Raw genomic sequence first — 13,850 nt, 5'->3', positions numbered from 1 at the left:
ATTAATTACCAACGAAATGATAGTGCAAATACCAACGTAAAAATCCATCGGTAAATATAAAGATTGTGGTAATGTTTGAAAAATAAAATTATAACTGTTACATCCAATCAAAGAATTTGAACTCATATGGAGGGTATGATTAAAAGTATATTAGTTATTGTTCTTTAAAGTATTTTTATTTGAAAATATATTAAAATAATATCTTTCTATTTTTAAAAAATTATCTTTTACATCAACAAAAATAAAAAAAAAATTAAATTTTCATTAAACATTATTCCAACGCAATTCTAAACAGCTACAGTGATAATTGATCCACAACTTTCATCGTTGCAGAGAAAGAAATAGAAGGGAGAGAATCGTATTATATGGAAACAACAATGAAGACCGAGTCGTCGGGATTCTGAATAATTACTAACACTGAGGCAGATCAACTGGAGGTGGTGGCAAAGTAGATTCCGGGGTCGGTCCATTCTCAACCACGAAAGCGGTGGCTAATCCAAAGGGCAAGTGCACATCCAGATGACAGTGGAAGAACCATACACCTGGATTGTTGGCTGTAATTCTTATGACTCCCCATCCTCCCACCGGCACATTAATAGTGTTCCGTGATAGTGGATTGATAAGGTTGAACTTCTTAGGGTCGTTGACAGGATCATAATTTCCAAACCCTTGAGCCAACACATGGAAATTGAAACCGTGAAGATGTATGGGATGATTCTCCACACCAAGTAAGGCTGTGTTCTGCAACACCATCTCCACCGTAGCGTTATACTTCAACACCTTCACACTTGTTGATTTTGGTGTGATTAACAGTGATGGATTTACGGCGTTGATGACATTAGTGTAGTCAAATTTGACAGGAGGAGTATCAGGGAAGTCAGGAGTGTAGATTCCACTCACATTGAAAAAGAAGGCTTGCAACATTGACAAACTTGAAGGGCGCGCAAAAGAGAAATTGTTCATGCTAGCAGAGAGTCGCGTCCCATTTAAACATGTTGGACAAATTGAGAGCCCCAAGCCTACTGTCACAAACATGTGCTCATCAACTTGACGTGGGACTGGGACCCAATGAGGCCCACCAGCAAGGCCAGTAATGCTGGTGAAGAACTTGTGGGCAGTGGGGGTGTCAGTGAACGCAGGCATTAGTGGCATTATCGGAGTTGCTGATGTGGGTGCACCTTCGTAGACAACAGTTCCTCTTGTGGTTGTATTATCAAAGGGTGGAGCAGGAAAAGCAGGAGGAGCAGGACCAGCACTAGCATATGCGTTTGCAGCCATGAAATAAGACCCCACTTCCTGGTCGGCTGCGAGAAGAACGTCCACGGTCTGGCCGGGGCCGGTGACAACAACATCCGTGACATAGGGTACCGTGTACCCTGCATCGACAGCAACCACTGTCATATTATGATTGGCTATCTTGAAAAAGAGCTGGTTATTGAGTGCAGCGTTGATTATTCGGAGGAGATAAGTCTTCCCTTTCTGCACCTTAAGCTTGTACATTCCTGGAATTTCAGGAGCAAAATAAACCATAAAATAATGAGTCAAGACAGTTTCAAATGAAAAAATAAAAATAAAAAAATGTGTCAGCATTAATTAATATGCTTGTGGACAAATTCAACCTTTACTGTTCCATCTCTGATAGACCAGTAAATCTCTATCATGAATAACATTGATGATTGATGATGATGATGGCATATATATTATTACTTACTGTTTTGAGAGCAATTGTAGAGATCCCCAGGGAGTCCATTTATGGTGTAGGCATCCGAAATGTTAGGTGGTGCACCAATGGCTTCTGCCTGGTTTTCGACATCAACAACATTAGCATTCCACCACTCTCCTGCAATAATATAAACATATATGCATCACCATGCATGATCTCAACAAATTAATAACAGTTTCAGCGTTAATGAACTGGCTTTAGATTAAAAATCAATGGCTAGCTACCTACCTAATAGAATTGGAACTTCTCTGTGGGGTTTAGGGAAAGGGTAAGGATGACCAGATCTTGGACGGATAACAAGTGCCCCATAAACTGTTGCTCGGAGAAAACTGACATGAGCATGCCACCATAGCGTCCCCTCTTGCTGGAGGAGTTCAAATTTGTAGGTGTATTTACCTCCAGGGGGTATTGGACATTGAGTTACCATACTAGGTCCATCGGCCCACGCACTAAGCAATTGAAACACTCCATGCCTTCATAAAAAAGTACATAATCAGTAATTAATTGAATAATGATAGATTTAAAAGTAAGAGCGATAATAGTGATGACGACGACTACGATGATGACAGCTACAGAACCAAGTCTTTAGTAAATTTGTTAATCATAATTATATTAGCCTACAGCAGTTGAAGAATAACTTTCTCAAGTATTCAATTATAGTTTTTTTATTGGATAACTTGAAGACAATTTGATATTATGTTCTAATTTCATGGTTGACTAAGGAAAAGGATGGTATCTTGGTTGAGACAACATTATTTTATATACCAGAAAAAGATGTGCAAGAATATAGTTGTTAAGCTGCTAATTTCTAGTGAAATTACTTGGCAAGCTCGAAACGAATAGTCTTAATTTTCATCAGAGTTTACAAATCAACGAATAGTTTATTTTCTAATGCACTAATTAGACTTTTTACAATTGTCTAGCTTCTTAAATAAATAACCAAGAATTAATTTACCAGTGAATAGTCAGGTTGTAGGGTGACTTGTTAAAAACATGGACTATGAGGGTGTCTCCCTCTCGAACGCGAAGCGTGGGGCCTGGCAAGCTTCCATTCACTGCAGTTACCACTTGCTCGGAGCACAGCCGACGAACTGTAAGGTTTTGCACCTAAAACATTCACAATAAATTAAACCCATCAATCTGCAAAGCTTTAAGCAAGTAGAAAATATCTTTGCATGCCTATATATATACACACTCCGACGTCAGACTAATATTGCTAGGATATGCAATCTAGGTCGGTCCAAAGTGGATGAAAAAATTCCATAACTTAGATGATCGTGGGAAGAAGTGTATTGAATTTGCCAAAGAACGTAGTTCAATTGACACCCACGTTTCTTTTCTAGTAGGATATCTCGGTTTGAGCCTCTTTTGTGACCAAAAGAAGTGGATATATTGAATCTTGGGACGTTGCAGTATCAAAGGTAGCAGTATCTTTTCCCTCGATCCCTTCCATTTAAGCGTGAACATGATTTTGAGGAGCTCGAGATAAAACAAAAGGGTATGGCTAATTTGATGAATGTTTTTCCTATGTAAGAAACTTCAAGGTATAACAGGGCTACCATCCTATATATCCTGGCCACTCGTATATCGTTTAATTAACGACAACAATCCTAATGCAACCTTTGCATGAGATAATTTACCAAAACGAGAAACTATATACAAGGACCACGATTCAACTTCCTCAACGTCGACAAAACATCTTGGTAGTAATATAAGAAAGAAGAAGAATTACATAGAATGAGTGTTCCACAATTGCAGCAGAAGCCACTGAAGAAGCTAGAAGAGCCAAAGCACAAGTTAACAAAAACAGAAGACGCGACATGTTCCCAGAGAGAAGAGTTTGAAGAGGCGACGAATGAAGAGGGAAAGAGAAGAGAAGCTCTAATTTATAACGAAGATAGCTTTAGAAAATGTTTGTTGTTGAAATTTCAGTATCTCAACTAATATATATATAATAGAGAGAGAGAGAGAGAGAGAGAAGAGAGAGAGAAGAATTATGTAAGTTTAGAAAGTTTAGAGGTCCATGGCCTCGGCATGATTGCGTGTCTAGGTAGTTAAATTCTTATGGAGATTTGGTAAGAAATTTGAGTTGGAAAAATTCAATGTGGTAGCAAAAACTTCGTTATCTAACAACTTACGGCTTAAGTTAATGGTGGGATACTAAATCTACACAGCAATTATATAGATGAAAACAATGAAGAATGGTCCAGCCTGTTATTTGTTGGGTTATTTATATTAAACAATTTATTTAGGTTATTTATTTTAGATAATTTTAATTAATGAGTTGAGACTAATAATTTAATGTTTTAATGTTATATTATTTTTATGTTTATCTTACAGTTTTGATGAATGGAATCACATATTATTCCTCCTCTACATTCTCTTTTATTTGTAGCTTTTCTTTCCTTGCTTTTAATTCTTGTCTTCTTTCTTTCTTTCCCTACTTTTATTTCTTTTATTTATTGTTCTGTATCATCTTTGGTATTAAAACAAAGACTTTTAATTATTCTTATAGTTAATCGATCTCTTAGAGCTTGTGAAGATTTCTAGGTTGATCATCATCAATAGTTAATCTAGACTAAGAAAAATCCTTTAATCTTTCTATTTACAACTAAGGTAAAAAAATAATAATTTATGTTTATATCAATGAGGTTTCATTGGTAGCGGCATTTCAGGTGACATTGATTAGCTATACCAGGTTTGGATAGGTAATGGTATCAATGAGGTTTCATTGGTACTAGGATTTTAGACGATATTAATTAGCTATTTGAGTTTGGATAGCTAATGGTATCAATGAGGTTTCATTGGTACCGGCATTTCAGGTGACATTGATTAGCTATCCTAGTTTGGATAGCTAATGGTATCAATGAGGTTTCATTGGTACCAGCATTTTAGACGATATTGATTAGCTATCCGAGTTTGGATTGCTAATGGTATTGATGAGGTTTCATCGGTGCCGACATTTCTTAAATTGATTAGTCGATCCCGAGCAATTGGGTGACTAATGATGTTAGTAAAGATTACTAACATCGGCATGGTTACTCTTGATTCAGTGAAAAAGATAAGTTGATTAACTATTCTGGGTCGAGATTAGTTAATAATATCAATGGGTCACATTGGTATCGGCAACCATTTCTGGTATGATTAGCTACTCCAGGTAAGGAGGCTAATGATGTCAAGGGTCCCTAACATCAGCAACTTTGATGGTAAACTAGATATGAATAAGATTTGATTAACTATTTCGGGGAAGGAATAATTAATGATATTAATTGTTCCCTCAGCCAACAACTACTACCCACTAGTAGCAGTCGCTGCCCACAAATCCAGATCAATATGCCACCTTCAACATTTTAGATCTTCCCATGCCAGCGACAACAGCTATAATACACCAACAACTTTTCTCCATTTATTTTGGCAACATATAACAATTACTCCTTTAACTACAGCAACATCGATCATAACAGTAGCAGCACAATGGTTGAAGACGACAACACACCATCAGATCTACCCTTTTTACACCAACCATAACCTTAGCAACAAAGAAACTAGTCTTTTAAGGTAGACTAATTCACTAGTTCAGCGTCAGCGCCACATCATCGACATGGCATCGCTAATGAATATATGGTATAATTTGATGAATATAGGATAAAGTGTGTGGTTAGGAAGGATGAGAAAATTACTCTAAATAGATTTTGGAAGGGCTTGAATATGACCTTAAAAGAGAGGTTGTGTTTAGAGGTATGTCCACCCTTGATGAAGCTTATACCCTAGTGCAAAACTACGAGTTGGTCATAAAAAGTTAGTGGACATACAGGATATCAAGTCACCTGTAGTATCCCTCCTAGGTCTCAACTTGATAATAATAATTCTTTATTGGGTGACTCACCTCATAAACCTAATCCTACTATTTCCTAGATGCCTAGGGAAGACAAGGGTAAGGTTATTCTTTATGTAACACCTAATATGACCTCAAGGATTCAATGTATTAAGTGTCAGGGTTTCTAGTTGTCCAAATAATGTTTTATTCATTAAGGATCGGGAGGATATGGGTGAGGAAGAGAATTGTGAGGATAAGGTGTATGAACCTAATCCTGATAATTTATAAAATCTAAATGATGAGGAGGAAGAATCTAACCTGCTAGGATGTGTTAGGTCTATATCCACTCATATCGAGCAAGACTTTGTAGAAAGGGAGACAACTAAGTTAAATCTAGTTAGATATGCCTTAATATAACTTAAAGGAATCGAGGATTAAAAGAGAACTACTATCTTTTACATTTACATTAAATATGGAGATAAAAGTTGCAAGATCATTATAGATAATTGGAGTTATATCAATCCAATGTCCTATAGTAGCGTATCCTACTTAGGCTTAAAGTTTGTCCTACATCTTAAACCATATAAGGTGTCATGAGTTAACAATACATCTATGGTGATCAAGGAGAGAGTTTTTTCCCCATAAAAATGTAGGACTATCATGATGAAATTTGGTGTGATGTAATTCCTATGGATATAGGACATGTCATTTTAGGTAGGCCTTAGTTATATGAATTAGACATTACTATCTTTGGGCGATCAAATTCTTACTCATTCACTTTCCATAGTAAAAAGATTCAACTCATTATATTATCACCAAGGCCTAATGATAGTAACAAGAAGAAGAAAAAGGTGAAAGAAAAGAGGTTTAACATAATAAGTCAGAAGAATTTTGAAAAGAAGGTTCATAAAGTTTGTTGTGTTTATCTTAATAGCCAATGAGGTTATAGAAGATTTTTTAAATGAACCACCTGAAAAGATAAGGGAAGCGTTAAAAGAATTTCTAGATGTCTTTCTCTCTACACTACCATATGTGTTACCCTCTATGCATGACATTCAACACGCTATAGATTTTATCTCTAGTGTCATATTGCTAAACTTGCTTCACTATACGATGAACCCTAGTGAATATGCCAAATTGCAAAGGCAAGTAAATGAACTGTTACAAAAAAGATTTATATGAGAGAGTTTGAGCTCTTATACAGTACTTTCCCTTTTAACACCCAAGAAAAATGGATTCTAGAGAATATGTGTGGATAGTCGAGCCATTAACAAGATTATTATCAAGTATTGTGTCCCTATTCCTCGAGTGGATGACATGTTAGATATTATGGCAGGAGCTCAAATCTTCACTAAGGTTGATATGAAAAGTATGAATCGTCAAATTAGAACTCGCCTAGAAGATGAATGGAAAACAACATTTAAGACCAAGGATAGACCATATGAGTGGCTAGTCATACTTTTTGGCCTTCTAATACACCAAGTACTTTTATGCGAGTAATGACAGAAGTGTTTAGGCCTTTTATGGGATTATTTATGGCGCTATATTTTTTATGACATCTTTATTTATACCAAAACTAAGGAAGAGCATTTAGATCACCTTATTCAAGTTTGTACCACCCTAAGGATGGAAAGTTTGTATGTCAATATCAAAAAGTGTTCTTTCTTCATGGATCGAGTGGTTTTTTTTAAGCTTTATAATGTCATGTAAGGGAATCTTTGTTGATCCCTAAAAGGTCCAAGTTATTGTAGATTGGCCAGAACCTGAGAATATTCATGAGGTTTATAGTTTTCTTGGGATCATGACTTTCTATCATCGTTTCAACAAAGGATTTAGCATCATCATGTCTCTTATCATAGATTGTCTGAAACAAGATGAGTTTTAATAAAGTAAAGGAGTTAATAAGACATTTGAGAAGGTTATGAAGAAGATTATAGAGGCTCTAATAATATGGCTTCCTGATTTTACAAAGGTGTTTGAAGTAGAATTTGATGCCTTAGGAGTTGGTATAGGTGGAGTACTTAGTCAAGAACATCACTTTGTAGCTTACTTTAATGAGAAACTTAACAAGGCCAAACAAAAGTATTCAACCTATGATAAATAATTTTATACGGTAGTTCAGGCCTTGCGTTATTATCACCATTATTTACTATCACAGGAGTTTGGTATTTACTCCGACTATAAGGCCCTTCACTATCTCAACTCCCAAAACAAGCTCAACTATAGGCATGGTCGTTGGGTTGAATATTTGCAAGCCTATTCATTTGTATTGAAACATAAATCTAGAATGGAGAATAAGGCGACATATGTCTTGAGTTGTCGGGTAACATTGTTATTCGTAATGAATGTTGAAGTTACTAGATTTGAGAGACTCAAAGAGAGGTATGAATCTTGCCCAAAATTTTAAGAAATTTATATGACAGTAAGAGATGAGAGTAACCGTTTTATAGATAGTTTTTACTTCCAGTAAGGGTATTTTGTTTTAGATAATAAAATTTGTATCCTAAAAACATTAGTGCGTGATTTTTTGGTGTGAGAGATTCATGCTGGAGGTCTTTCAGGAGACTTTGAGAGAAATAAAACCATTAAAAAGGTGGAATGTTAGTTTTTTTAGTGTAGCTTAAAAAAATATGTAGTTAAGTTGGTAGGTCAATGTCGAACATGTCGATTAGCTAAGCATAGAAAACAGAACACTAGTCTTTACACCTCATTGCCTATTCCCACTTGCCCTTAGCAAGATATAAGTAAGGATTTTGTGTTTAGGCTTCCACATATTGCAAAGAAGCATGATTCTATCTTTATAGTTGTCGATCGCTTCTCTAAGAATACTCGTTTTATCCTTTGTACTAAGACCACAAATGTTTCTAAAGTTGCAAAACTTTATTTTGATGAATTGTCAAGTTGTATAGGTTTTCCTAAGCTATAGTCTCGGATAGGGATACAAGATTTATAAGTTATTTCTAGAAAACTCTTTGGCATATGGTGGGAACTAAGTTGGAGTTTTCTAGTGCCTACCACTCCTAAACTGATGGTCAAACCAAGATGGTTAATAGGAGTTTAACAACCTTTTGAGATGTCTAATGAGTGATCATAATAGAAATTGGAATTTGATTCTTCCTACAATCTAATTTTCCTATAATAGCTCTATCAATAGGTCGATAGGCATGAGTCCTTTTGAAGTTGTACATAGCTTTTATACCTTTTTCTCATCTCTCATCATGCTAGGGTGTTTGAGTCTGCCGAGTCATTTGCACGTAGAGTTCAAGATATGCATGTTGAGATCACTAAGCAGATTCAAGCAAGTAATGCACAAGATAAACTTCGAGATGATTTATATAGACGACACAATGAATTTAATGTTGGAGACTATGTTATGATATGGATTAGACCCGAACAATATCTTTCGAGAACTAATCGATAATTGCACGCATGTATTGTTAGGCCATTCAAAGTGCTACAATGGGTTGGTTCAAATGCTTATGTTATTGATTTACCATTTGATTTTAGAATTAGATCCACATTTAACATTGAAGATCTAGTTGCATACTAAAAACCACATTATATTCCAAATGATCCATTTGAAGCGCCACCCGATTCTCCTCATGGTGATCATATTGAAACCTTTACCCCTTTCATTTTAATATCAACTCAAAATGATAATATTAATGATATTCTAGATGAACAAGTTGTTTTTACCAGAGATTGTGAAGTTCAACTATTTCTAGTTTGTTGGGTGGGCCAACCTAATTTATATTACACTTGGATCACTAGAGATACATTACAACAGATGATCTAGATCTCTAGGAGTACTATCAAAGTTGTTTAGAGCTACACTCGACGAAGTCGAGTTTCTCCAACCTCGGGAGAGTTGGTGGAAACACCAGATCCACATCGCAAATTACACTAGTTTATGGACAAAGACGGTGAAAGATGGCTCAGGCTGTCACTCTTTGGTTGGGAGACTAAGCCTATCTAGACCTATTTCATAGTCTTTGTTTTATTTATTTGGATTATTTATGTTAGACAATTTTAATTTATTTGGGTTATTTATGTTAGATATTTTTAATTGACGGGATAAGCCCGATAGTTGAATGTTTTAAGATTATGAGATTTATATGTTTCTCTTTCAGTTTGTGAGATAATTTTAATGAATTGAATAAAAATGATATATTATTTGTCCTCTAAATTCTCTTTTCTTTCTAGCTTTTCATTCTTTGCTATTAATTCTTGGTTTTTTTTCTTTGAATTATTGTCACGCATCAATTATGCCATCAAAATATAAGTATAGAAAGTGCAAGGGCTTGAATCTTGATTGCTCAAGCAAACAAACAATATTTTCGAATAGCTAGGGTATTTGCGTTGTTGTACCAAATATTCTTTTTAAATTAATTTCCTCATTATATATATATATATATATATATATATATACCATGACAAAAACAAAACGATTATAGAATAAACATTTACCCTTTCATGACTGGTTAAGGCCTATAAATTAGTAATATAAACAGATTTGCGGATTCTAATTAATAAAACTCCAATACCAAGAACTGGGCAATCAAATATCTATATATACATATAACACCTGGAGTTGGGAAGCAGTCATCGCGAAAAAAGATCGAATAAAAAATTGCAGGCGTGATGGAGCTAAAGAAAATAACAATTCAAAGACAAAGAGATGCCAACAGCACACTACGAAAGAGAGAGTTGGACTTTTACTTCCTTGGACACCAATCAAGCGACTAAACAATGAAATAAACTGTTGAACCGAGAAAAATGAGGGGAAAAACAACTCATGCTGCCAAAGTTTTTTTTTTTTTACTACAGTAACTTGAAGTTATTATAATTGTAATATTTTTAGTATATTTAACAAATTATATAATAAATTTATAGAACAGCACATATATAATAAATTTCCATATGAAAAAAGAATATCAATCCGTAAAACAACACACATAAATGTTTATAAAAAAAATTTAAGAAAATATTATAATTAATTGAAAACTAGTGAATTCATTGAAACTAAAAATCATATTTTTTTTTAAATAGTTTATAGACAATTATTATGACTTGTAAAATTTAACACTCCTAATTAGATTTTTAATTTCATTATTAGATTGTCTTACAAGTTTTACATTCATATATAAAATATTCAGGAATAACGATATATAAGTTTTCTGAGTGTGTGTGTATACACATACTTGTAATGTCTTATAAATTTTACACTCATAAAATATTTAGAAATAATGATATATAAGTTTTATGAGTTGTACTTGTAATGTTTTTTGATGAGATCCGTTCTACTATATTAAAAAAAAAAAAAACAATTACAACTATTGAGGATCATATTACATACTTTATCCTTGAAATTACAAGTTGAATTGAAAACACTATTGTGTAGTTGGTCCTTGCTTGAATTATATTTTATGAGCAAGCAATCTTTTTCGAATAAGTATGGTAGCATCATCATCACCTTGTAAAATCTCATCACTACCATTTAAATTAATATAAGCATAATCACTTGCATTCACATCATGTTTTTCTACCAAAGGATTTCTACTTGAATGACTTTTTAGCTTAGGACACTTAAACATTTAATGTCCCAGCTCATCATATCTAAAATACTAAAATTTAAAATAGAAAACTAGAAAGCTAACTTATGGTTTGTTTAGCTGCTAATTCAGGTTGAACAGATTATATTTGTTTACTAGTATGCACCCTTTATTCTGGTAACATTACAAACCACCTCTATTAGTTCACTAGTAACCTGTTATTTCTCTATAGTCAAAGCCCTCTAATAGGCTTTAGAAACTATCAATAAAAAATAAAAACACATCACGTCCTAAATGGATTGTTGTAATCCACTTGGATACCTAACAACCAACTACCCTTTCATTGTTTTATAGATCATTCCTAGCCATTGTGTGGTGAACATTATTAGTGTATTCATCAACAATTCTCCAATCTTTTCTCAACATATTGATTTGTTGGTATAAAGTCAGAAAGTTCATTGAAAGGAAGAAAGGACTCCTTTGTATATCTATTTCTTCATCATTTCCTAATCACTAAACTTCCATTTATCTCATCTTCCTTGAGATCTCTTTAATTGGTTCCACCAAGCAGAAGCTCACCTTTTTAATATGATTGTGATTGGTTTTTCCTTTATCTACTCCAGGACTTCCTTATACTCGAAAATATCTTTAGTTCATTCAACCAATTGGTAAGTTCTTTTACCTGCAAGGTTCTTGACCGTAGACGATGAAAGAAAAAATCACATTTGCTCTTCCTAAAATTGATAAAGATATTCACCTATGATAAAAAAAAATATTTATTTTTATTTATTTTCTCTCTTGTTTTCTCTTATTCTTGTCTCATGTGTGCGGCGTTACGACGATCATTCTTTCAGGTTCGGATAGTCGGGAATGAGAGTCATCACCTAATATTTTGGTTACTAAGAACCCTAACCGGTCTCAAAGTCTAGGAAATGGCACTGATGATGTAAAAGAAAGGTATGAGCACCCTAAATACGTCTTACCTAAAGTAACTTGCATTGTTTATTTATATGATATAAACTAAGAAAATGTTGTGTTTTCTCACTTGTGGTCTATTTAAGGTTAAAGAAAAGTCTTTATCGGTAAGGAAGTCCTTATCTTATCAGGTTAAAAACCTAACCATTCTAATGCAAATATAAAAATAAAAATAAATTGTCTTTTTATTTAATATCAGGAATATGTCTTCCGTATAAGTTTATAATCTCATATATTAAAAAAAATTGGTATTTTTGAATTGTACGCATAAATCCTTTGAAATTTAACAAACTTGTTATAAAATATGTACAAAAGTATTTCATATTTTTAAAATAAATGCTCAAATTATTTTTTAGAATTCTTGGCATATGCAAATAAAACAAATAGATTAACTTGATTCAGTATAAATAGGTTAAACCCAACCAAGTCAATATAAGGAAAGCAATCACTCTCCCACAAATCACTCATTCAACAACATCAGATCCTCCACAAAATCCTCACTCACCGGAATCAAATCCTTACGTTTAAATTGAATCATGTACAGCTTGCAGTTAGTTACAGAATAGCAAAAGTTCAGGCTTAATAAGCTCCTCAATTCTGTATTTATACATGCATAATGTAAATGAAAAAGTGTGTGAAGTTATTCCGTTAAACTGCCTCTCCTTTATTCTTTATGGTATCAGAGCCCTCTTTTCTCAAACGAGTTCTACCTTGATCTTTTTTTTTTCTCTTCTTTCGCTTCTGCAATGGCTTCCTCGTCATCCTCCCCTGTTGCTATTAATGTTACACAACAAATTACGACCAAACTCACACCAACAAACTATCCCTCTTGGCATGCACAGTTTGAGTCCCTCCTTCTCAGCTTTAACCTATATGGTTACATTGATGGTACACTCACATGTCCCCTGTCCACGAATCCTGATGCAGCACCTACTACTGCCTCCACGTTCTGGTTTCGACAAGACAAACTAATTCTGAATGCTATACTCACTTCGATATCAGATTCTGTGATACCCTTCATAGCAGCCTCCAAAACATCTTCTCAAGCCTGGAACAAACTGACCAAGCTTTATGCCAGTCGTTCCAGAACACGAGTCATGCAACTCAAAGAAGATCTCACTCTCATTCAGCGTGGAACACGCACTGTCACAGAATTTCTTTATTCTATCAAGTCTATTGCCGATGAGCTTGCACTCATTGATGCTCCTCTCTCTACTGATGATATTACTCTCTATGCTCTCAATGGCTTAGGGCCTGAATATAGAGAAATGGTAGCTCCTATTCGTACACGCGAATCTGCCTTATCATTTGAAGAACTTCATGATCTTCTCATTGGTTATGAGTCTTATCTCAAATGCCTGGACATTACTTCTCCGCCCCTGGTCGTTACAGCACATAACACTCAGCGCAGGCATCACAGTTTTTCACAAAAACAACCATGGTCTCCTCATGCAGCCACACAAAAATATGATTCCAAACCTCAACCTCGCTATTTCAGACAGCAAAAATATACTCCCAAATGCCAATATTGTGATCAATTTGGCCATGTTGCCAAACAATGTCCTAAGTTACACACCAGGAAAGCTACAGCCAACTGCACCACTGCCTCCCAAAGTCCAGACCAGCGATGGCTCATTGATTTTGCTGCATCACATAACATCACCTCTCAAGTATCTAATCTGCACTTACACTCTAAATATGATGGCACAGATGAGGTGCTTATTGGAGACGGTTCAGGTTCGAAAATCACTCATTCAGGTTCTCTTTCTCTTTCCTTTCCTAA

The 13,850-nt window shown here is 34.7% G+C and overlaps 1 protein-coding gene across 1 annotated transcript; it reads right to left on the bottom strand.

The window, feature by feature from the left end:
• Positions 1-245: 245 nt before the first annotated feature.
• On the bottom strand, positions 246-3,649 carry LOC18106290 (laccase-7). Its single transcript, XM_006373899.3, has 5 exons — positions 3,456-3,649; positions 2,679-2,830; positions 1,952-2,196; positions 1,712-1,840; positions 246-1,502 (listed from the first exon to the last, which is right to left on the bottom strand). The coding sequence occupies exons 1-5, from the start codon at positions 3,543-3,545 to the stop codon at positions 412-414; spliced, it is 1,707 nt and encodes a 568-aa protein (XP_006373961.1). The 5' UTR covers positions 3,546-3,649; the 3' UTR covers positions 246-411.
• Positions 3,650-13,850: the final 10,201 nt, after the last annotated feature.

Source organism: Populus trichocarpa, chromosome 16 (assembly GCF_000002775.5).
Source record: "Populus trichocarpa isolate Nisqually-1 chromosome 16, P.trichocarpa_v4.1, whole genome shotgun sequence".
Lineage (NCBI taxonomy): Eukaryota > Viridiplantae > Streptophyta > Magnoliopsida > Malpighiales > Salicaceae > Populus > Populus trichocarpa.
This window is presented reverse-complemented; position numbering and strand designations above follow the sequence as displayed.

Bases quoted from the DNA above. Each gene is read 5' to 3' on its own strand.
- LOC18106290 (XM_006373899.3), bottom strand. From the start codon at position 3,545: ATGTCGCGTCTTCTGTTTTTGTTAACTTGTGCTTTGGCTCTTCTAGCT. The intron at 2,831-3,455 runs GTAATTCTTCTT...TGAATGTTTTAG, and splicing joins TTGTGGAACACTCATTCTAT to GTGCAAAACCTTACAGTTCG. The intron at 1,503-1,711 runs GTAAGTAATAAT...CTGAAATTCCAG, and splicing joins CTACAATTGCTCTCAAAACA to GAATGTACAAGCTTAAGGTG.